At 41.4% G+C, this 25,419-nt stretch overlaps 1 protein-coding gene across 1 annotated transcript in view; it reads left to right on the forward strand.

Annotated features, from left to right (window-relative positions):
* zdhhc17 (zDHHC palmitoyltransferase 17) overlaps positions 1-25,417 on the forward strand; it is a 37,768-nt gene extending 12,351 nt beyond the window's left edge. The window contains exons 3-19 of the mRNA XM_030719937.1: positions 2,032-2,135; positions 2,678-2,800; positions 5,969-6,046; positions 7,163-7,307; positions 7,665-7,729; positions 8,685-8,847; positions 8,987-9,112; positions 9,651-9,659; positions 10,408-10,550; positions 11,915-12,015; positions 17,580-17,704; positions 18,423-18,485; positions 18,570-18,663; positions 21,339-21,422; positions 21,530-21,687; positions 21,832-21,926; positions 22,438-25,417. Coding sequence (XP_030575797.1) covers positions 2,032-2,135; positions 2,678-2,800; positions 5,969-6,046; positions 7,163-7,307; positions 7,665-7,729; positions 8,685-8,847; positions 8,987-9,112; positions 9,651-9,659; positions 10,408-10,550; positions 11,915-12,015; positions 17,580-17,704; positions 18,423-18,485; positions 18,570-18,663; positions 21,339-21,422; positions 21,530-21,687; positions 21,832-21,926; positions 22,438-22,576 — 1,815 coding nt within the window. The 3' untranslated portion in view covers positions 22,577-25,417. The remainder of the gene's footprint in view (positions 1-2,031; positions 2,136-2,677; positions 2,801-5,968; positions 6,047-7,162; positions 7,308-7,664; positions 7,730-8,684; positions 8,848-8,986; positions 9,113-9,650; positions 9,660-10,407; positions 10,551-11,914; positions 12,016-17,579; positions 17,705-18,422; positions 18,486-18,569; positions 18,664-21,338; positions 21,423-21,529; positions 21,688-21,831; positions 21,927-22,437) is intronic.
* Positions 25,418-25,419: the final 2 nt, after the last annotated feature.

The raw sequence follows: 25,419 nt of genomic DNA on the forward strand, positions 1-25,419 counted from the left end.
TCCACCACATCCCAAAGATGCTCAACTGGATTGAGATCTGCTTGTTCTGGTGTCATGTTCAAGAAACCAGTTTGAGTTGAGCTTTGTGACATGGTGCGTTATCCTGCTGGAAGCAGTCAACAGAAGATGGGCACAGAGTGGGTGGACATGGTCAGCAACAATAGTGTGTCATGAAAATATTCCCTAGACCATTACACCACCGGCAGGATGAATCCATGCTTTCATGTTGTATACACCAAATTCTGACCCTACCATCAGAATGTGCAGCAGAAATTAAGACTCTTCAGACCAGGCAGCAGTTTTCCAGCATTGCATTGAATAGTAGCCTCAGTTTCCTGTTCTTAGGAGTGGCACCTGGTGTGGTCTTCTACTGCTGTACCTCATCTGCTTCAAGGTTCAACTTGTTTATTCAGAGATGCTCTTCTGCATTCCTGGTTAAATGAGTGGTTATTTGCACTAGTCTTGCCTTCTTATTAGCTCAAAGCAGTGTGGCCATTCTCCTCTGGCCTCTGGTATCACTGGCTGTAGCTCAGGAGGTAGAGCAGATCATCTATTAATCGGAAGGTTGGTGGTTCCATCTGTGGCTGCTCCAGTCTGCATGTCAAAGTATCCTTGGGCAAGATATGTCTGTGTAGATTCTCAGTCATCCAGGTCGTAGTAGTCTCTGGAGCTTGAAAAAGGCGACTGGACTTCTTTTTGTTTCTTGAAGACGTTTCACCTCTCATCCGAAAGGCTTCTTCAGTTCTCAACCAAATGGTGGAGAGACCCAGGTATTTAAACCCCTGTGGGCGTAGTCCCCTGGAGGTGGTTATGACCCTCTATTGATCATGTGTGTGAACACATCAGCTAAGATGCACAGGAATGAAGGCCAAACACAAACTACAGAGAATAGGAAGGACAAGAGGAACAACATTGTCATCCCATATGTGTCAGGCTTGTCAGAGAAACTCAGAAGAATTTTCTCCAAGCATGACATCTCAGTATACTTCAAACCAAGTCACACCCTAAGACAAAAACTGGTTCATCCCAAGGACAAACCCGCCAAACACAAGATCAGCGATGTAGTGTATGCTTTTCAGTGCAGTGAAGAGTGCTCGGACCTCTACATTGGTGAAACCAAACAGCCTCTTCACAAACGAATGGCACAACATAGAAGAGCCACCTCGACAGGACAAGATTCAGCAGTACATCTGCATCTGAAGGAAAAAGGGCACTCTTTTGAGGATGCCAATGTTCACATTTTGGACAGGGAAAACAGATGGTTTGAAAGAGGAGTGAAAGAAGCCATCTATGTCCACTGTGAACAGCCATCATTGAACAGAGGAGGTGGATTACGTCACCAACTTTCCCCCGCTTACAGTGCTGTCCTGAGCTCCCTTCCCAGACGTCTCAACCCCCATTCACACCTTTGTTCCAGTGACCTCAATAGGCCACAGGAAACAATGGAGCGGAGTCCTAAATTGGTTTCAACTGAAACCACTGATTAAATATGACCCACGCACCCTTCACACCTGGGCACATGTGTTCACACACATGATCAATAGAGGGTCATAACCACCTCCAGGGGACTACGCCCACAGGGGTTTAAATACCTGGGTCTCTCCACCATTTGGTTGAGAACTGAAGAAGCCTTTCGGATGAGAGGTGAAACGTCTTCAAGAAACAAAAAGAAGTCCAGTCGCCTTTTTCAAGCTCCAGAGACCTTGGGCAAGATACTGAACCCCAAGTTGCTCCTGATGCGTTCATTGGAGTGTGATTGTGTGTGTGAGTGTTGGAAAGCACTTAGTCAGCATTAGCATTGAAAGTTGCACATTATTCATCACCTCTGCAGGACAACATTATTTTACTCTCATAAGTTGTATATAAACTCTTGAACTCAATTTATATCAGTAAATATATCAGTATTGATGTGACACAAGATCTGATCCTTGCTACTAGGCACTTGTTTTAATTGGAAATTTGCAATTTAATTAAAAAAAAAAACCTGTGACGTTAACTTAACTGCCTTTTGTCCTCCCTCTTTACTTTCAGGAAATCAAACCCCAGAGTCATTACAATCACGGCTACAGCGAGAATGTCAGCCGTAAAAACCACGTGGACGACTACAGCACCTGGGACATTGTCAAAGCCACACAGTGAGTGGATTACGTGTGTTGCTGTTGTCACACTGATGTGACTTATGGAAGTGACATTGTTTACTAGTTACCAGCTGGTCAAATGGGAGCCTGCTTCTTTACTTGTTTATTGCTTTGTGTTTTTTGTTTTGTGCTGTCAAGATACCACAGGTCTTAAATCTGAAACCCATCATGTTTTCATCTGTGGTTTTATGATTCAGTGCATGGTAAAGAAGTAATTTCCAAGGTCAGGAAATGAGATGACTTATTGTTGGGGAAGAAAAGCAGCGTGGAAATATGTTCCTGATAAGAAAACAAAACTCTGAGTGGTTGTTACATTGGACACCAGATTTATGTTGTTTTGATTTGAGGTAAAGATTATTCACTTGCCAGAGTGTGAGTGTCTTGTTTGGGTGTTAGAATCTGCTTTTTTTTTTTTTTGCCAGTTTTTGTGTGTAGATTTTCTCTCCATGTAATAGTTTTATGTTTTTAACCCTGTGTTTGATTATATTTGTGCATTTGTATGTGAGGAGACTTTAATCCTCTCCCCCCCACTGCCTTAGGTACGGCATCTTCGAGCGCTGCAGGGAGTTGGTGGAGGCAGGTTTCGATGTTCGGCAGCCAGACAAAGAAAACGTAACACTCCTCCACTGGGCTGCCATCAACAACAGGATAGACTTGGTCAAGTGAGTCAGTTCAGATCATGTGTTGAGGGTGGCAGGGGGGTTAGAGATTACAGGTGGTTAGTCTTGTGCTTTAATGTAGCTCTTTGGTTAACTAAATAGATGTTCATCTCCAAACATAATGTGCACTGCATCTTCTGATTCTGTATTGATAACTGAACAAACCAAAACCAGGTTAAACTCATTAGATTTACTTCCACTTCATTCTAATACTTTGTTAATGCAGTAAAAGATGTGCATATTCATTCATAAAATTGGCTGCAGAATTTCATTTTCAAGTCAAAATGACAGACTTCCTGTTGGGTTTGGGTCATGGGGCCAAGAGACTTTTTTGTACATCTTGGTATGTTCCATGTGTGTAACAGATTTCATTCCAGTAGCTCAAATTATGTGTCTACAGTTTTTCATCAAAGATGTTGTAGGTGGCGCTCTAGAGCCATTTTCCAAGACGCCAATGTCCGAAACCAATAAATATGTACATTTTCAACAGACCTGATGCACATGCAAAATTTCATAAGCTTCTGAGCATGTTTAGGCCCACGAAGAAGACGATTCATTTCATAAAATAACTGTCAATGCTCGGGCTCTCCTTAATTTCAGCCGTGGAGGCAGACTTTCATATGTACAGTAATCCCTCACTTATCGCGGGTGTTACGTTCCAGGACCACCTATAAGTAAAAATCCGCGAAGTAGGGACGCTATATTTATTTTAATACGTATACATTATTTTAGTAGTTATACACTATTTTAAGTTTTTATAAACCCTCCCCACACACTTATACACCAAATATATATATTATTGTACAACACGTACTACGCATGTGAAGAACGAGTACCGCAAAAACCCGCAAAACAGCGAAAATACCGCGATAAATATTTTACACTAATATTGATTGAAAACCCGCGAAACAGAGAGTCCGTGAAAAGTGAACCGCAAAGTAGCGAGGGATTACTGTACAGTGAGCCTATCACACTGTAGTTAACCTCTTAATGTAACAGACTGATTTGCAGCTGCTTTGAGTCCTTCTCATCAGCTAAATTGGCATTAATGTGACATGCAATTGAACTAGTGCACTTCCAGTGACAGATGAGGCACAGATGTTGGGATCAATGCAGCTGCCTTTCACTAGCTGGTTGTGAATGTAACAGCAGTTATTCAGTCACAGTTAGCCTGTGTAATTGGTTAGGACACTTCTGATTAAGAAAGAAACTTGTTTCAGGCTTTTTGCTACAGAGTCCTATTTTATATATATATAATGTATAGATCATTAAGGTGCCAATATCCATTGCCAGGCAAAGAAGATAAAGGCAAAAATCAGTGTGAGATGTCAAAGGGAAATTGGTTCAAGGACATTCTAATAAACCAGTGTGGGACAGACTGTATATACTAGGGTTTAATCCCGGGATCCGGGATTCCCGGGAAATGCGATCAGAACCATTTCCCGTTTCCCGGGAAACGTTAGACGGGAAACCGGGAAAAAAGTCGCGCGCGTCGATTTGACTTTCAGAAAGAAAAGAAAGCTTCAGAATGTTAAATTTAAGGAAATATTGAGAGAAGGGTTCGTTTAATGCGAAAAGCATTACTCTTCATTTCAGGCACGTTCAGCCTCCGTTTAAGGCTTCAGCCTTCATCTCAAGCGTTTTAATAGAGGTATTACACAGTTGTACATTTTTCCTCTTTAATTTGTTGAAATCGTAGGCAATGTGTTTACCCTAAGGTATTTTGTATTATATAATTTTATATTATTATATATTGTTATATTGCATTATATAGCCTATAAAATATGCCTGCCCTGAACAATAAAGAAATATCTGTTTAACTTCGAGTGTTTCTTTTCCTCGTTTGCAGCCACTTACTAACAATCATGAATTAGGATACGGGCCTAATGTGTGAAGAAATTATCATGAAATAGATTGCTTTAACATATTTCGCTTTTAAAATGGAGTTGAGTAAAATGTATATTTTTTAGGCTATAAGGATTGGCCAGTTTTTCAAAAGACGATTCACAGCCAACCTACTTTAACCCTCAGACACGGTGTTATAAATTTGTTGTTGCCAGAATGGCAATGACCAAGTCGTAGTGCATTACTCAAGGCCCTGTGTTATGTCATATTATAGTGTAGTATGGTAGTTAACTTTTCAATGACTATTACAACGTTCCACTGGTGGAGATATAGCGCAACAGATGTCGCCACGACAGCGTGGCTGAGCCTTTATCAATGCTGTGGAGATGAACCGTATTGTTTTGCACCAGCAGTTGTAAAATCGCTTGGTATAATTCCATGTACAATGGAGGAATATTCGAATTATATTTGTTAAGGGAGTGTTGAGGAACGATACAACACCGCATAGCTCGAGCACTCAAATGTCGAGATGTAGGTTTTATTGCATTAATCAAGCCGACGTTGCCCCCTACTGGGCATAAGAGGACATAGCTGGAAAGCTACCTCTACAATATCACAATAGGTTAAGGCCGACACAGGCTACAGAAGGCCTAATTAAAATAAAAAAATAAATAAACTTTTTTCCCGGGATTCCCGGGAAATGGCTCGTCATTTCCCGGGATTTGATTCATGTCACTTTCGGGAAAAATATTAAACCCTAGTATATACTGTTCATGTCATAATGCAATAAATCTCAGCAATGGGAAAGGAGGGGCCAATGTTTAGTAATTGAACCTTTTTGAAATATTAAAGATGATAATTGTTTGGATTAATTTCAGATCACTTCTGTTATCTAAGCGACCCTTTGGATTTTTTTTTTTTTAAAGAAGTTACTAAATGTTCAAATAGGCTTTTGTGGGAAACATTAATTTAAATAATAGGTATAAAACTCCTGTTATTTAAATACAACACATTTATACTTTAGAACTTAAGGTGAAATATTTAGTCGACATATTTTTCTCATGTTTCATAGCAAAAGTGGTTTAAAAGCAGCATTACAGGGTTGGTTCATGTGGTTTAGTAATGAGATGCTGGCTTATTGACCTGGGCTTCCAACCCTGACTGCAGTACAACTTCATCTAACTGTTGTGCTGTATAAGAGTCAAAGTTCTACCTATGCCCATTTATGATGCTTATATAGCCACACCCAGCTAAGATTATAGGAGGTGTGTATCATGGGTATACACAGTAGAATGCTTCACCTGGTGATTGTGCTTCTGTGTGCAGATACTACATATCAAAGGGAGCCATAGTTGACCAATTGGGAGGAGACCTGAACTCCACACCTCTGCACTGGGCTACCAGGTAACACATGCACTGATATCCCACTCAGTGGGCACATATCATCCACAGATCTTTAACCTGTTTTGTTCCTAGATTTTCAGTGTTTTTATATTTTATTAAAAATGTTTGTTTTTATTAGAAAGTAACAGAATCTGAGAGACATGCGTCTCTCCTTTAAGACATCGGGTCAGCTTCAGTCTGACAAACAAACATTTGTGAACTTGAGCCTAAACTATTCAACTTCATCTTAGTCTTGTTTTTTTTTTTTTTTTTTAAACTACATCCACCGTTAAACTTTACTGTTCGACGGACTCCATGTTGATTTTCTTTGTCAAGGAAGAGGTCACATGATATCCACACCCCCCCATTTTTGCAAGCAGACAGGGGTCATGAAACTGTCTCCTCCTGAATTATTGATAGGTGTGACAATAGGCATCTGCACCATCGCTGCTACACCCACACTCAGGAGACAAGTCTCACCCTCCACTTTCACCCCCCCCAAACTGCCTCCATGGCTGCCTCTCCAGCTCCCAGTGTCCGTTTACAAAGCCCCTACCCCCCTCTGTCTCGATGACCTCACAAACATATGTACAAGCTTCAGCTCCTCAGGTTGACTCAAAGCAAATAACTGTCACGTTTTTGCACAGGGAAAGTGAGGCACAGTATACAGTTTTATGCTCTCAGGCAATAAAGTAAAAGTGAAGCAGTGCATTTATGTCATTTTTACCTGTGTTTTTCAAATCTTTATTGCCCTCTTTGGGGAAGTTTACATTGTAGACAGTGTTGGTCATAAAAGCCCAGTTTTGGAATCTAATATACTGCATGCAATAAAAGTATGCAGCCAGTCCCATACACCATAGAGATAAAATGATAGGCAGTCAGCCTCTCAAGACTTCATCATTTCATGTGCAAAATAGCAGCGAGGGCTGTATGAGAGTTTGGACTGTTGATTTTACCTTGATCACCAACTCAAAGCAAGTATGAAAAGCTTTGGGCTCTGAAAGACTGTTGCTCTTATCCCCTGTATGCCCATAGCTTTTTTCATTTGTTAGTTTCTCTAGCTGTGGAATTAAATCTAAAGATAAGTTTGTGTATCTTTTGTAAATTATCCCTTTGTTGTGTGCTTACCTTTTCTAGACAAGGCCATCTATCTATGGTGGTGCAGCTCATGAAATATGGCGCAGATCCGTCTTTGATCGATGGCGAGGGCTGCAGTTGTGTCCATCTGGCTGCGCAGTTTGGCCACACTTCCATCGTGGCCTACCTCATTGCCAAAGGACAGGTAGAAAACACAAACACTACAGCTCAGTATTTGAGGAGGAGAATGTCTTCTGGTCCTCCTCACAACAGGGAATGTGCTTTTTTTTTTTAATTTGTGTGGTATATTTTTAAAAATCATGTTGCTGACAGAGTGTGATGCACAATAACACATTTCCCTCCACTGGTTTAATGATGCGCTGCTCCTGTTTTTGTCTGTGACATCTGTTTTTTGTTTTCTTTTTAAAGCTACTCTGAGAGTAGTCTGCATTTTGATATTATTACTTCTCTCCATCAGGGGGAGCCTTATTGCCTCTCTTTTGCCTTTCCACTGGTTCTTCAGCTCCTTCAGATGTGATCATTTGTCTTTCCTCTGTAACAGGATGTGGACATGATGGATCAGAACGGCATGACTCCTCTAATGTGGGCGGCTTACAGGACACACAGGTGTGTTTGCTTCAAATGTTTGTTTTTACTCAGTTGCAGGAAGATGTGATTCAAGCCTTTTGAACTTATTTGCATCTTTATCTAATCCACAATTATGCCCAGACACAGTTTGTTTTAACTGGCAACCCATCACTGGACTTACGTCCCAAATTTATTGAGGTCTTTTACAGGATGATATCAGGGAAGCTCAGTAGCAGGACAATGGCCCTAAGCATCAAAGTAAATCTACCACAGAATGACTTCAGACTGAGAGAGTCTGTCCTTTGGAAGGGCCCCAGACAAGAGTCATCTCAGAGAGCTGCTGACACCAAACATCCTTAGAATAAGCGCCCAGAAACACTAGTGTGTGGCTCTTGCTGCTAAAGGAGGTTAGACCAGTTATTAAAGCCAAGCATTTCCACCAGCAGTGCAGTAAAGTTCAGTAAAACCACAGAAGATTTTAATTGTTTCTGTGTTTTGTTGTGTATTTGTGGCTTATAATAAGATCAGGTTCCATTTTACAACCAACCGGTTGGGAAAAAAACAGGAAATTCCTTTGGGTTTACATTCTTTCTCTTACCGCTGTAGCTTTGTCATCCTTGACAAGATATGCTAATGCCATGGTAGAACTAAGTGTTAGTTATAGTAGTTAATATAAATATAATATAATTAGGAATGTGTTGCCTTTTTTTGCTCACTGCAGCCACATACGCACGGCTTACACAAAGGTGGGTTTTCATGTTGCCACTCAGCTTCATATGAATATGAATATAATCAGCTGTTTTTCTGGGCAAACATTTTGTAATTAAAATTTTGATGTACAGAGGGGCTGATATTATAGAAGGAAATGATTGAGATGTAGCAATGTGAAGAGTTCCTCATTAAGAAGTGTGTAAATAAATGAGGAGCCTGTCTCTGAGATGGGATTTACTCCAGTTTGACTCAGCTTAACTGGATCTCCTCCTCTGTGTGACAGTGTGGATCCCACCCGGCTGCTACTCACCTTCAACGTGTCTGTCAACCTGGGTGATAAATATCACAAGAACACAGCGCTGCACTGGGCCGTGCTGGCCGGCAACACCACAGTCATCAGCCTGCTTCTGGATGCCAACGCTAACGTCGATGCACAGAACATCAAGGTAATCCACTGTTCCCTGTGAACCAGTATTTCTGTGTACTTGTACTGTAAACAAGCAAGACTGCTGGTCAGCACACATACAGCTAAAACATTTCATTTACTAAATTTGTGCAGTGGCTTTTCTGTTTGTTATCTTTCAGGGCGAAACACCACTGGACCTTGCCAAGCAAAGGAAGAACGTTTGGATGATCAATCACTTACAGGAAGCGCGGCAGGCCAAAGGCTACGACAGCCCATCCTACCTGAAGAGACTGAAGATGGACAAGGTACAAACACAGATGCAGTTCCATTAGTCAAAAAGCAAGTGAAGAGGCCTTGTGAATAAGTGAAAAGCCCAGCAGCGATACCACACACAAAAACATCATTATGTGGCAGTCCAAGTCAGATCTGAAGAATAAAATCCTGTCCACCTGTCTAAACTTTGCTGTTAAGGCACGTCAAACACTTTGGTCTTTTGATTTCCAGCAGACGTGCTCAGACCAGTCTGCTCTTTCTGCACTGCCGCAGCACGTCTGCAGCTGCCAGTCAGTCAGATCTTTTATGACGAGTCATCGTGGTCATTCACTTCCATCCTGATAAAGAACCCTTTCTGTTCAGAGTTTGAGCTTGATTGAGCCTGAATGTGTTTTTAAGTGGGCATTAAAGCCAAAACACCCCACATCTGTGGTCGTTTATATCTTCTATGAAAGTGGGCAATTGAAGATTTTTAATGACAACAATATTTAGTAACAGTTCTTAAAATTCTGTTTGAACTCTGCTTTCATATGTTGTCATCTTTCCATCTGGCTCCCTGGATACACCTAGCTAATTAAGGTAAATTAGAGAGAAGTTTGACACAGAAATTATAACGTAGTGAGAGTGTGTTTGTAGATTTGGCAGGTAGAGGATAGAGTGTCGTTTAGGTTTGTCCACATTAGTCCAGATCTTTAGTTTCAGGCCCAGTGCTGTATTGGGCTTCAGTTGTAGACAGTGAAATATAGCTAACCTGATTGAATTGCTGCTTACAGACCTTTAAGGTCTTGTTGTGTTACATTTGGTGACCATATGTAATATGTTGTCTCACAGCAAGAAGGTCCTGGGTTTGAATCCACCATCTAGCTGAGGTCTTTCTGTGTGGAGATTGCATGCTCTCTGCGGGTGCTCTGGTTTCCTCCCACAGTCCAAAGACATGCGTTAGTTATTGGGGTTAGGTTAAATGGGGATTTTAAATATCCCATAGGTGTGAATATGAGTGTGAATGGGTGTCTGTCTCTCTGTGTTACCTGTGACAGACTGGCGACATGTCCAAGGTGTACCCCGCCTCTCGCCCTATGGCAGCTGGGATAGGCTTTATGCTTTATTTGTATCAAGGTATCAGCAGGCTGATAGCATACAGTCTAAACTCTGCATTAGAGGGTCAAATGTATAAAAGGACTTTGAAGAGATGTGATGCTTGATTGGTATAAACTAAATTTCACTGGATTCTTAATACAGGTAATTGAAAAATATACACTGAAGTCATGTTTTCTGTCAGAAAAGTCAAACTCAGCACTTCTCTCTCTCCCAAATTGTCCTCCTGCAGGAGTTCAGGCAGAAGGTGATGCTGGGAACGCCCTTTGTGGTCATCTGGTTAGTTGGTTTCATTGCTGACCTGGACATCGACTCCTGGCTGATAAAGGGCGTCATGTATGCAGGCGTCTGGGTTGCCGTGCAGTTCCTCTCCAAGTACGTCTCAGTCACAGCAGTACAGAGATTACACACACAGTTTACTGAAGAGATCATCACATTGTGTTTACCCCATTTATTATCTAAATGCATTTATTACCTAAATGCATCAGTTAATTTTGTGCATTTGATTGTTGGTTGATTAGATATGAAGGTGCTTCATATAGCAGTTAAACTGGAATTGGGTCACATGAGGTGGATTTTTCCCCATAATTGCTGTTCTGTTTTAGGTTCCATAAGATTCCCATTTAATCAAACCTCACAGAAACAGTTGAGTCTCATAAACTCAGCTTGCTCACCTCAAACCAGATGTGTTATTTTTGATCTTCTAGAATTGTTTGTGTTGCTCTTTTTTCTTGAAAATTAAAACAAGATTCTAGGATGGAAAAATCCAATATGTACAGTACCAGTCATTCACATGAATGGGTGAGTGTGTCCAGATTTTGACTGGTACTGTACATTTGAATATTCTAATGACATTCTTGTATTTTAGTTCATTCATTAGAAAATGTTTTAAATGCAGTATTTCTCTATTAAGTATGTAATTTCTGCATTTAGCTTTAACTTGCTTTGAGGTGATAATCATCTTTATGTACAGTTTAGTGAGGCAGATTTAAGTGTCCTCACACTGCACATGGACAGCACAGTATCATGACTTTACCAGACACACATCATCTCTGTGGTACCCTTTTTCCAAATCCTCTCCTCTGTCTTCTTTCACCAACACAGGCACTCACACACTATGTTAGTCATTGTTTAATCCCCATTTCCACTGCCATCTGGTCCTGTTGCTAGAGTTCGCTGTGCCTCTCACTTCTGTTAGCTCTCCGGCTACAATAACTCTCATCACCCATGGCGACAGCTTCATATTTACAGGCATTCTTGGAGTTCTTGCTTGGTTTAACAAACAGGTGTGTGTGTGTGTGTGTGTGTGTGTGTGTGTGTGTGTGTGTGTGTGTGTGTGTGTGTGTGTGTGTGTGTGTGTGTGTGTGTGTCTGTGTGTGTGAGCGAATGCAGTTCAGTCAGACTGCAGTTTGTCATCAAGTAATGGTTTGGTTTAATTTCACTGCTGTCTGACTGGAGCATAGAGATGAAGCATCATGCTTTCTTTAGTCCATGTGGTCAAAAGAGCAGGGGTAAACATATGTCAGGAATGTTTCACAATAAAGTAAAATTCAGGACTTATTACAGTTTGACCAAAGCTGGAAAAAGAGCGCCAAAATTGTGACAAAGTGGAATGATTCTGTCTAGGAAAAGTGAATGCTGTACTGATGCAGACTCACTGTGATGCAGATGTGTATTCATAGGAAGCGTAGTGAGGCAGAGTCACCCACAACTAAACAGTTTCTCTTCTCTCTCTGTAGGGCTTTTTTTGACCACTCCATGCACAGCGCTCTCCCTCTGGGAATCTACTTGGCGACCAAGTTCTGGATGTACACCACTTGGTTTTATTGGTTCTGGAATGATATCCTTTTCTCGTGTTCTGGGACTCCAAATTATCCGATCTGCACAAAATGTCAAAGGAGCTGAAATGAAAGGAGTAAGACAGACTCACTGACAGCATACTCAGCAGGAAGAAATCAGCACAGTTCTTTTCATGGGGTCACTGACTGTGAAAGAGGGTGAAAACAATTCTACAAACAATTATGTTCAATTAAATCACGTGCAGCTGGAGTGGAACTGGCAACATAGGGATTCACTAGAAACACTGTGGCTGCTTATTGGAACAAGGGCCAACAGATTAAAAAAATAGTCTCTAAATATTGATCCTTAATAATTACTAAGCATCAACTGTTGATCTAATTGCCAAAATTAGGCAATTGGTCAAGTTGTGCTTTGGCCTTCTGTAGCTCTTTTCAACCTGTCAGGCATATTTTTCTTGCAGTCGTTGTTTCACTGTAAAAATGATTGCATACATTTTTGTGGTTTGTTCACCTGCTTGTTGAAGTCGTGTCTTTAGTCTTGTTATGCATCTAAGTATAGGTTTTGTAAATGTAATCCCTGGGTAGGGAGGAGCTTGATAAAATATGAGCATGTAGAATAAAGTTTATACTTTTTGGCAGAAGAAAGCTAAAGATTAACAGGAAAATCACTTGTGTGAGCAGATGGGCGCATCGGCTGGATCAGGTTACAAACCAGTTGTGTAGGCTGTGAAATGCAGTGAAAGGAGAGAGGTTGATGTCAAGAGCAGAAGGAGCTGATTTAAAATATATTAAATGGGGTCAGAAAGTTCCAGGGTCTCCCTGCAGTGGTATATGTAGCTAAATGAATGAGCTGTTGCTCTGTGTTAATATTTGTAACAGAGTTTAGGGTAGCAGCTGGTGGGTGAAGTCCAACAGAGATGTGTGTGTATATAGTGTGTGTGTGTGTGTGTGTGTGTGTGTGTGTATATATGTATATATATATATATATATGTATATATATATATATATATGTATATATATATATATATATATGTATATATATATATATATATATATATATATGTATATATATATATATATATATATATATATATATATATATATATATATATATATATATATATATATATATATATATATATATATATTCATTCTTTTCTTAATTTGTGGAAGAGGTGGCTTTCTGTTGAGAAGCTGCTAATTGCAGGAAATGAAAGCAGAGTTCTGGTCTATGGAGGGGATTCAATTTTATGCCTCGTTGCTATGCTAATGGGAAGGGAGAGCAAGATACCTTTGGCCTGAGTTTAGGATAACACTGCTGTGAAGAAGTTCTCAGTTATTTTCAAGCACTGCTGGTGTTTTCAGCAGAGGTTTTAGTGTGCTTTGATTACATTAACAATAAATTGATGACACAGACCTACTACAGCAACACACAAGCTCTTGAGCAGCCAAGTTAGCATGTGTGCATTCTGTTTGTACATTGATCGTCTACCAAAATAAGTTTTTTCTGATTATTTCAGGCTTCTCTGTGTTATTCTTTCAGGTTGTCATTAAGCCTGTGTGTCAACCATAAATCTCTGTGCAGTAAGGTGTCATCTTCTTATTCAGTTGAAGGGCATGCTGTTTCATGTCCCTGAGTGTGTAGGCAGGCCAGCTTTCCTTGTGCAGCTCTGCAGGCTGTGGCCCGTCTGTCATAAACTGGTCAGCCTCTCACTGAGGTGGACAGGTGGTTCTCGTGAAGTCGACTGCTCGCTTTATAGATTAGTCCTCACAGTGTGTCTCTAATCTTTTATTTATGGAAATGAAGTGATGTGATATCAAGTGCAATGGATAATTTTTGTACTCGTTTTATAACTAGAAGTCGGTGATAAATTTAATGTTAACAAATGAGTTGCGCTCTTTATGCTGGTGCATAGCAACACCAGGAGACAGAAGAAGGTTTTAAGCATTTCTCTGATACTGCTGCCCAAAACAAAATGTGCCCCCATAATTAAGGATGAGCTTGACATAGTGTTTGCCCACATGTGCGGAAGTGTTTAAAGGTACCCTAAAAGCAACACTTGAATGAGTTATGTAAGCAGTTGCTATATCAGGATCATAGCCACAGTTTTCTTTCCTTGAAGGCTTTCATTCTGTTGCAGTCTTTTTAATGCACAAAAGGAGCAGAAGTAGACTTTCATCTCCATGTTTAATGAACATTTTCAGTGGAAAGCAAGAAAACTTTTAGGAAAAGGGAAAATATGAAGAAAAGTTTTATTGATAAAAACAAGGTGGAAGAAAGTGTAATGAAAGCAGGCTTAAATTAAAACAAATCCATCATGATCTCCATTTAGCGTAACATTTTTGCATTAGAAGAGACAGAAAATAACAGCTGCTGTACAATATGTCGACATAAAACCACCAGATGTCATATTTCCATTATGTTTTCACCCAGTTAGAAAATTAGCTGCAGTTCTCATTCCTTTTATTTATGCAACTGTGGTGCAGGGAAGCATGCATTAGTTCAGATTTTCAGGAAATTAATGATGTAACATCGATGTTAAACTTGGCTCTTATCGAATTCTCCGCCCATATGCATGTCAGAGTGGTTCGACCTTTATCTAGCACGTTGTTTAAGGCGTACTCACTCCTGTAACCTGCTCGAATGTCCTCTTTGGATTCTTCAGACTGGTATCAGGGGAGGCATCAGCTTGCAGTCTCTGACCCTGCAGGGCGTGAGGCCCTGCATTGGTTGTTGGACGCCTCCCCAACTTTGTGCAGTTCGAACTTCTTTTGAACTTTGATGTGAAGAGAACAGTGTTCCCACCTGATGCTGTAGTGAAATGCACAGATTTCTTTCCATTGAGTCACTTAGAATAAGCAAGCAGTAAGACTATTAATGCACAAAATTTGACAGTTGTGTTTAGAATGTGTTCACTATTGCTGTTCAGCAGTACACATTCCCATCAAATCTCTGCTAGGCAGCCGGATTTTTTCACACCTTTGTTCTTCCTTCCAGGTTTAAACAGAGTTCTGACCCACTTTCTGCCATTGTGAGTTCATTATTGTCCTCATGCCTGCTGTTGAAATCAGATCAAGTGACATAGGTGGAGCTCTATAGCAGCACGTTTAAGTCTTTTCCAGACTTAGATCATATTTTCCTCAGTACTCAGAAGGAAAAGGAGGGAAGATGTTGCTCATAAGTGGGTTTCCAGCAGGTAAATGTCTGAAAACAGTTGAACTATGGCATTGAAATTAACGGAAAGTGTATATACTGAAGGCAGTTATGCAGATTTCTGCTAAACCAGTATGACCTCTACAGCTTTTATTCTGCACCATTTATCCAGCACTTGCTTAATTATACTGCATCTGCGTACTGTTATTAGAGCCATGTAGGGCACTGGAAAAACTTCTTCTCAGCCTCTGTGTCTGCAGCCTTTTCACCATTCAGTCCATCTAAAGACAAATGGGTGCTAGTGGGACGTGCTGACCATCACTCCCTGTGGAAGCATTGAGGCCCATTTGTCTGGAGGATTGGCATCGATCACTGGCCCCTTTTCAGCATCTCCACTAGCCATTGAGTTAGACCAATTATGTGGTTGAGATAGTGTTTAACTTAGTAGGTCATTTCAGAGGCCACAGTGTCAGCACACAGTTCTTTACAGAGACACTTATGAAGATCAATGGCTTCATGTGCTCTAGGGGACCTGTATAGGCTTCCTTTGCTCAGTCAGTGCAGTCATGAAGGTTCTCGAGGGATGATCACAAATGCTCTCGGCTTTTCCTCACCAACAGAAACCACAGTGTTTCCTTCATAGTTGCTTACAACACTGCTCTCCTGACAGTCTGAGCAGCAAGGCTTCAGGATAATAAAAGCTTTGTTGCAGCTTAAGTGTTGTATGTTGGGAAGTTTTGTGTAACCTTTCATGGCTCTTATTCACATCCAGATTTCAGAGTTCAGGATGAAATGTTTGACTTTCAACACTTAAAGAAAATGCTCATGTTTGACGCAGATGCTAATGCAGCTTAGATGGTTGCAATAAAGCTATATGCTTTTTGAAGGCCAGTAAAAAGGGAACGCTATCATGGTTTCTGGGCCTGGGTCATGGCTGGGCTCTGCAGTGCCTGCCAGCTGTCCGTCAGTTTGTTCTGCATTAAAATGTAACAACATTTTGGATGAATTGGCTCCAAACATGTGGAGCCACCCGGTGTGGCAGCTCTCTGTGAATAAGCAAGCAGCCAAAAGAAGCTTTGTTTCTAGCCAGCTATGGTAAACTAAGATGATGAACATGCTAATAGTTAACAGGCTAAGCACTCTCACAGAACTGCTTCACTGGTTGCCGACTCTCTTCTTTCTCAGTGCCTCGACAGACTAGAACTTTATTGTGAAAAACGATAGAATTCTGCTGCATATAGTGCACTTGAATTACTATCAATACAGGTGTTTAAATGAAAGATTTCTAAAATATGATCACAGCACATAAATGAAACATGTTTGCCAACATTTTGAAGGAGCACTATGTTTTAGTCTTGGAAATCCATATAGTTACTACACTCACAGCACTCAGGGGCGTCACAGTGACGAGTGTTTATATGTCTATAGGCTGAAGATGACAGTTTTGGCTGTACTTGGTTGAGAAATCATTTTCTACTTCATTCGTAGTGTTGGTCTGAATTTTCTGGTAATTTTTCACATCTGGATGTCACTACAGAGTCTTTGGCAGTTTGAGCCTCTCTGTGTCACTTGGCTGGTTTCTTCTGGGATTCAGCTGAGTCATGCACACATGCAGAGCTGACTTAGACTGACGCCAACAACTGGAACAGCACACACTCTTATTTGTCTGCAGTTAAGCACAGGGCTGCTGATTTGTTTATTTGCTGAGGAATAGTGCACCTCTTGTGATGAATTGGCCTTACACACAGGTTTACACTCTTAGTTCCAGGTATTAACTCAGATATGTAATACCTTTAGACTTACACGCATCCTGTGAAATAAATGAACTATTTAAATCTATGAATGGACACTGACCTATCGAGAGCAGGGACAGAAACCACTCTGAGTTCTTTTGACAGACTGATGCTCCCTCCTTATCTGGAGGAGTGGGACTGCGCCACAGTCCACCTCATAGATGCGTTGTTATGAAGAGAGAAACTAATTCAAGCTGATGTCAGCCTATTAACACTTGCTGAAGCAATAGTATGGACCAATGCTTTGATTTTCCTGCACAGTCATTACCAGGGAAAGTAAATTCTTTGTAGTCATTGTGCCATTCTGGTTGTCTTCTGCTGAATATTTACTGTTGGCACTTCCATGATTGTGAGTTCCGTCATTCTTATTTCTTAACTCAGGAATGTGACTCGTTTCCAAAACTGTGTATTCTTTAAAAACCGAGAGGCGCTTTTCCTGCTTACAGACGGTTTAAAGCAGTTACTCGATAAGGTGTTACATGTACCACTTGTTTTTCAAAGTGTGCATTGAGGTAAATGGTACGTGTAAAAAATTTGTTTTGATACGGATGAAGTGTGATACAGTTATCATTTTCATCAGCTGTCAGGACTGTTGCACTAGTTTAAAATGAATGCAGGGAAAGCCGTTTGTCTGTCTTCATCCTTGACCTCTTTGCACATCTCCCGTTTGCCACCGTCCATGTGCCATTCCTGATTAACACCCTGGCTCTGTTCTACAACTTTGGTAAATCCTGGAAGTCCGATCCAGGGATCATCAAAGCATCAGAGGAGCAGAAGAAAAAGGTAAAACAATCATTTCTCAGCCACTTGTTTTTTTTTTTTTTTTTTGGTATATTTCACCAAGTATGAGTGTATTCTGGGCTTGCAGGTTGAGCTCGTGTTTTTTGGATGTTAGTTTTGACATGTCGGTGTATGCTGGCATGACGGGCGATGTCTGTGAGCGTCCTCCACCCTGCTGCCCCTCAACCCTCTCTCTTCCTTTAGCCTCTCTGGCCCTCATTACCACACTCTAATGGCAGACAACAGAGGCTCCTCTCCTTACCGGGCCCCAGTTCCCCATCCTGTGATTGATGAAGAGCTAAATTTACCCTGCATTGTTAGCACAGCGCAGTGGCTGGGCAGCCACCTCCGAACAAAGGCTACAGAGCCCTCTGTTCCCTGTGGACGATCCTCTTCCACCTCGTGCTGCCCTTTGATGTAGATTTTTGGATTTAGTTCCACTGAGAATTGCAAGCTGAAAAAAACACTAAAGAGGAACAACATTAGATTAGATAACAAAGGAAATGAATCTTAAAAAAAAACACTGAAATTGAATTAAGCTTTAAATTCATACAAGCCTTTGTCCCAGTTCACTGAGAGTCAGCCAAGCTTCCAGTGTGTGATTGTTCAGCTGGAATCCCAGCCTCAGCCTGTCATTTGGTCTTATGTTGTAATGCCTAATAGACATTAGCAAGTATTTCTTGGGTTTTTGTTCATTTTTCTCCCCCTATTCTTATTTTAGACGATTGTGGAGCTGGCAGAGACGGGCAGTCTGGACCTGAGCATATTCTGCAGCACCTGCTTGGTAAAACTCTTTCTTCCAAGCAAACTGTGACGTTCAGCAAAACACATAATACTACAGACTCATCATTTCTGTCTGTCCTCACAGATACGGAAGCCCATTCGGTCCAAACACTGTGCCGTGTGCAACCGCTGCATCGCCAAGTTTGACCACCACTGTCCCTGGGTGGGGAACTGCGTGGGTACGTCAGCAAACGCCACCACAGATTTACAAGGATCAGAACAACACACACACTTCCAAACAGTCAGCTGCTTGTGTTTTTCCTCCCCACATTCAGAGTTGTGGCTTTTTCATTGTGTTTTTATCAGCTTTGTGTCCTACTGAAAGCTCTGCTTTCAATTTACTCTGCTGCTGCTACACAACAAAGAACCAGATATTGTATATGTAAGTTTTTAGTGTCACATCATGGAACACTAGCAGAGGCATAAATAGCATGGATCAGTTTTGGTTGCATTTATTTGATGCACACTCGCTAATATTGCAGTCAGAAAGCAAATAAACAAGCAGGTAATAATTTGTATGAATGTATGACTGAAAGTAAACAACCTGTAAAAACAAGGAAGAGTCAAGGCATCAGTGAAGAATGGTTTCATGACAGGCTGCAGGAAATGAAAAGGAACACAAAGCAAACCAGCCTTAAAATGAAGTGCTAATGGAAAGTGTGTGTGTGGGTGTGTGTGGGTGTGTTGAGGATTGTGGTGTGTAAAGCCGTCTGTACACAGCAGGGGAAGGAAGGAGTGGCAGAGGACTTGTAACACTTTGAAAGCCTGCGGTCAGGATGAAGCTTTAAAAGTGAGGAAACAGTCTGAACAAACAGCAGGTCCCTCCTGCTGGCCCTCACAGCCTGGTGGCACCACAGAGCTGTGCTCTGTGACATCATGAAGCCGCTCATTTCAATGTGTTTTACAGCATTAATACATAGCATAAACTTTCTCATGCTGAAAATGGTTGTGTGGCATATGCACGCCTGCAGCTGACTTCTCTTTATCTCTCACACTGCCTTTTCATTTGCACACAGCTGCATAAGTTTGTATAGCAAACAGGTAACTCCATTACACAAGTCCTTCTTGTGTGGCTCTGTGAATGATGTTGTCTGTGCTGTTCTGTCTGTACGACACAAAAAGCAGGCGTGCTCAACTCGTTTCCACCGCTGGTAAAGATTTTAAATTCTTCACACATTCATCTCCATTTTTTTCTGTCATGAACAAAACTGAAAATGTTGACCAGTCCGAGTCATTAGCAATGGGGGCATATTAACATGCTAATGCTGCATTTTAGCCCCAAATACCGGTGTGCAGTTGTTGCCTCACAGAGCATACATCTAGACTGCAGACTCCCAAATTGGTGGCCTTACTTTTTCCTGCACTATAAATCTGGGTCCTTAAATCCTGAAATCCAAGAATCAGAATTCTAAGCCTTCAAAATCTTCAATAGTGTGTTTTAAAAATTGATTTGTTTATGAAGTTATTGTCACATCTGTGCAGCTGTATTATTTTCAGTTCATGTTTTTCCCCCCTGTGTGTTTTTTTTTTTTTTTTTTTTGGAAAAAAAAATTATTAATTATACTGTCCTGTACTACACATCTAACCAATAATGCTAGCTGTGCCAGGCTAAGGTGTTGGGTTTTTTTTTGTGCGATAACAAAATATCTCCCCTCATTGAATAAAAGCTGACCTTTGGCCTCACATGGGATGCATACTCTTCTCTCCTAGTTGATGGTCTTCTGCTTAATCCATTGCCCCATCATGAAGTCTTATAGACCTCTACAGCATGCTGAAAGGTTTTTACCTCACCCACTGATAGATGGAGAAGTTATGCTTTCAGTCACGTTAGTCTATTTGTCTGTTAGCAGAATAAATTGGAAAATTATGAACGGATTTCAGTGAAAATTTCTGGAGTTGTTGGGGGTGGTACAAGGAACAATTGATTACAGTTTGGTGGTGATCCGGTTCACAATCTGGATCCAGGGTGTTGTAAAAGGATTCTTCACTGGGTAAGATATGCACTCTGCTGAGTGTCCTTCTAGTTAAAGATTTTTTCTCCTGATGCCAAATACATGTCACCTCTTCGTTAGCTACAACCTGTACAACTGTGATCAACACCAACATTAAAAGCACAGATGCCCAGGATGTTATACACGGTAGCCGGGACTCTGATGATCTAAGTTTTGAAATTGTTAAAAAATATTTTAGCAAATTTTAACCAGTTAAAACCTGCAGAAACCTGTGCAAGACATTCAGTAAAAGTGAGCTGAACTTCAAGAGAAAAGGATTAAACAATTTTTGATACTCTGTCTGTTTAGTACTTGCCATAGTTTCCACGATTTCTGCTGAGGGTCAGAGTCAAAGTGTCCAGTTTTGAGGACTTGGTCAGAGGGGATGCCAGACTTTGGAGTTGCACTTATCTGAAGTGATATAGTTCATCTTTATTACAGAGTGTGGCCTTGAATAAAAGAGAGGGTCAAGTGGATCTGACTGCTCTTCACTGTTGACACTTAAGAACCGCAAAATGATATGTAGTTAAAGTCCAGCATGGTGGGAGTCCAACCAGGAACTCACTGCTCAGAGAAGGAAGAGGAGTTAACCTGGAGCACAGGAAATCTGTGCAAGTAGATGTGCAGTTTCAGAGAGCAAATGTGTGCATAACCAGGCACTGTTTGAGTGGCAGGGCAGAGTTTTAAGGGAGAAAACTGAAATCATGTTCTTAACTTGAAGCACCACAGTAATGAATGATGGGAATATACCCCCCTCATACACACCCCCATCACTTCTATCATACAACCTTCAGTTCAGTTGGCAGATAACCAAACCGGGAATATATCTGTGCAACATTAGGACGTTTGTTTCTCGTCTACAGGAAGCGGGAACCACCGCTACTTCATGGGTTACCTCTTCTTCCTGCTCTGCATGATCTGCTGGATGATGTACGGCTGCATCTCCTGTAAGGAAATATCCAATTTTTTTAAAATTTTTCTCTTTTAATTTCTAACATCTCTCTTATTCCTCTGCTAATTCCTTTGATTCTCTCTCCTTCCCTCCCCCAATCAGACTGGAGGATCCACTGCGCCACCACTTATGCCAAGGATGGTTTCTGGCTCTATCTGACCCAGATCGCCTCCTGCTCCCCTTGGATGTTCTGGATGTTCGTCAACAGCGTCTTCCACTTCATGTGGGTGGCCGTGCTCATCATGTGTCAGCTCTACCAGGTATCAGTTTACATTTCATACCTGATCATGAAAAGCAGAGTCCTAGTGTTGTGATCGTAGTGGGAACAGCTGTAATCGGTTTGACCTTCAGTAGCGAATTACATGTTCCATTGTAGCTGACCTCTTTGCTCTGATATCTTGTAGATCGCCGCTCTTGGAATCACCACCAATGAGAGGATGAACGCTCGGAGATACAAGCACTTTAAAGTCACGGCCACCTCCATCGAGAGCCCCTTTAAGTAAGTGACCTTTTGTTCTAACCAGTTCACTGAGGTTGCAGCAGCGTTACTAAAAAGCTGTCTGATCCAGCATAAGAGCAAAAGAACATCTTCAGGTTGGTGCTTCTGCTCGAGCACAGTGAAGGGAAACAGTATCTGCGTTTCTATTACATTCTTAATTTAACAGCACCAGTGTTTCAGTGTCCTTTTTATATTCACCACCTGAAACTGCAGTTTCATCAGAACTAACTTTTTTTTTTTATAAAGAAACCGTCTTTAGGAAAACTATCAAGGATAAGGGGGACACAGAGGTTTTAATTTATTTATTTATCACAACATAAATACGTACTGTTCAAGCTGGGCCCATCAAACTTCACACACTTGTTCAGTGACTTTACTATAGCACTTTGACAATGCACTATTGTATTAATCCTGGAAGGATGGAATTTTTGGCAGGATATTTCATTAAGCTTCCAGCACTGTTTTCCTCAGACTCTCATCCCTCCCATTTTTCTCTGTGTCCCCTCTGTAGCCACGGCTGCATCAGAAACCTCATAGATTTCTTCGAGATCCGCTGCTGCGGCCTGATCCGGCCCGTCACGGTGGACTGGACCACGCAGTACACAATAGAATACGACCAGACGTCTGGCTCGGGCTACCAGCTGGTGTAGAGAAGGAGGAGGAAGAGGAGGACGAAGAGGAAGGGGGTGCAAGCGGAGCGTGGCTGGATGGATAAATGGATGGAAGCAAATGTTTTGGAAGGATGACCCTCGTCACCCTCCCTCTCCACCCCTCCTCCGCCGATCATATCTGAGTGATGCTGTTCTCGGGAGCACTTGCTTTTTTGGACCATCTCTCCCTCACCGATCAAACAACTTTGTACAAAAGAATAAGATAAAAAATCAGCCGGGACTAGCATGCTGTTATGGGGCAACACCGCACACCCCGCCCCCTCCCCCCTTCGCCTCCACCACCATCTTTACTACTCTTACTACTACTATTATTACTCAACAATGTCAGACTCCATTACTGTATCTTTACCGCTGACCAACCCTCCACTTCCCCTCTTCTCCCGAGCCCTTTGGACGGTGCGTTGCTGCCAGGCACAAATGAAGAGGAGAGAGGAATTACAGAACTAAAAGCTCTTCTACCCGGAGACTCAACACCGCAGACAAAGTAGAGCCATGAAGAGGCAACGTCGTTCTTCCCCCCTCCCCCATTTTATATCTTATTTATGGTGTCCCTGTCCATGTGCCCTGTACATGTTTGTTTTTGATTGGTTCAGGAACTCCGTTGTTCCTGTCATAACTAACTGTGGTGAAAGGTAAAAGAAAGTTTTTTTTTTTTTATATATATATAAAAAACAAGAATTTGTTTCAAAGTACGATAGAAATAAGGGAATGTCTTTTAAGGTCTTGATTTTGCACCGTGCTGAGTTTCCAGTGGAGCTGACGATTTGCCAATTAGTGCTGAATTTATCATAGGAGAGCGTTCGGTTAAAAGGAGCCGCTGCAGAAACCTCACTTCTCAGCCTGCTCGAATAAAAGCTGCTTCCTCTCATGACATAGGTTTAGTGCATACAGAGGGTTTAACCCCAAAGCAGTTACTGTGCAGTAAGAACGCGGGATTAGAAGTGCACAGAGAGCGACTCCTTCAGCGAAACATGCAAGAAAATATCCTACAGACAATGTGATACTATGTGAGGTATATTTATTTTAAAACTATTTATAGACAAAGTAACTATGTTCTGGCACCATCATTTTTTGCATTTCAAGTCAGGTTAGCTGAATAGGTTTTATATGCTAAAAATATTAAAGAAGTACCTGTAGCCATAGAGCATGGAAGCCAGAGAACTTTGCCTACAAAACTCTGTAGACGGGTACAGCAAGTGTATTTATTAAGCGCAGAGTTTAAGAAAAAGAGGAGGCTGCAGGATCAGAGACGAGTTTACACGAGAGTTGCATTCCATGTATGTTTTCTTCAGAAGCTGTACAGTCGTATTTGTTATTTGTCTGCCTACATCATTGCACTGATCATGTTTTTTTTTTTTAGTTTTCTTTTTCTTTTTTTTTATAATAAATTGGCTGTGATTGAACAGAAGCGCCGCTTCATGCCGACGCTTCCATTGTTTACAGAGAGAGAAAAAGGAGGGGCCGCCTCCTAATCGCTTTCTGTCCCGACCCCCTCACACGCAGTCAGCTTCACAGCAGCAGCAGGAGGACGAGGATGGCCTGAAATGTCAAGAATGTGCATCTGTACATAAACACCATCTCCCTCCGTTTTTTTCTTTTTATCAGTGTTAGCCCAAACGGTGCTCCTGGACTTTTTTTTTTTTTTTTTTTTTTTCTTTTCCTGCATTTGGGGGATTTCCTCCAACCAAACAGAAAGGAGAAACTCAAGTGACTATACTCCAAGTGTATGACTGTAGCTTTTAGTGATGTCCGTCACTGCTGTCTATAGGCGTTTTAACCCTTAAGAAGCTCCACTGCATGTATGATGCTTGGGACAGCTGGGCTGTCGCCGCCCCTGTCGTCGTCTTCGTGGTGACAGCCCAGCAAGCCACGTGTCTGTATATAGTGAATGTTAAGTATTTGCAAGTACTTTTCTGCATTCTGTTCATTTGTCCTTTTTTAAAAAAAAAAAAAAAATGGGTTACTTTCTCTCGAATCCAGTGTATTTAGTGGAAGTTGTCCTTCAGGTCGCCAGCTTTCCAGTGGGACCCTCCCTGTGCAAGTGTGTAATATATTTGAATGTTCCATTTTTTTTGTTGTTTTTATTTCTACGTTATATACCACTGGATGTACAAATTGTAAAGCAAAGACACTAGAGAACTAAGGCAGACGCCATTTTTTTTCTTCTGTTTTTTAAAAGCTGAAATGTGATCATGCAATAGTTTTAAGGATAGAGGGAGGTTATATTATATAAAAGCCCTCCAAAACTTTTGAGCCTAGTGTTTGCATCATCAGAAGGGGACGGTTATGTCATCGTTACAGGTTTCAAGCCTCCATTTTACTAACCACTGATGTCACTGCTGCCCTATGAACATGACACACAGCAGCTCTATTTTGTGTGCTTTAATGGTCAAAGGTCACGACCTGGCTATACATCTCATATCAGTAACTAGCCTCTTGTGTTCTAATAATGCCTTTTAAGTGAACATAGATATATGCAGCCTAGTGGTTTCTATGTTTTGTTTTGGGGTTTTTTTCTTTTTTCTTTAGGGCAGTTCACCACTTCAGGCTCACCCAGGACATGAATTCAAAGCCATCTCAGTCCTCACTAGTTCTTCCAGCAGCCTAAAAAGTTTCTTCTGTCCCCCCCCCCCCCCCCCCCCCCCCCCTCACCCTCACCCTCACCATGCGGGATAGCAAAAGCAGAAAAAAGAAAGCACATAATCATCTCCAGTGCCTCTCTGCCCACCTCCAGATGTCACTGTAACTCCGCTTCAGATGTAAACATATGGGCATGGTTCAGTTTCAATGGCTTTAATAATAAAATACAGTCAAATGTGAGC

Source organism: Archocentrus centrarchus, chromosome 23, assembly GCF_007364275.1.
Source record: "Archocentrus centrarchus isolate MPI-CPG fArcCen1 chromosome 23, fArcCen1, whole genome shotgun sequence".
In the NCBI taxonomy this organism is placed as follows: Eukaryota; Metazoa; Chordata; class Actinopteri; order Cichliformes; family Cichlidae; genus Archocentrus; species Archocentrus centrarchus.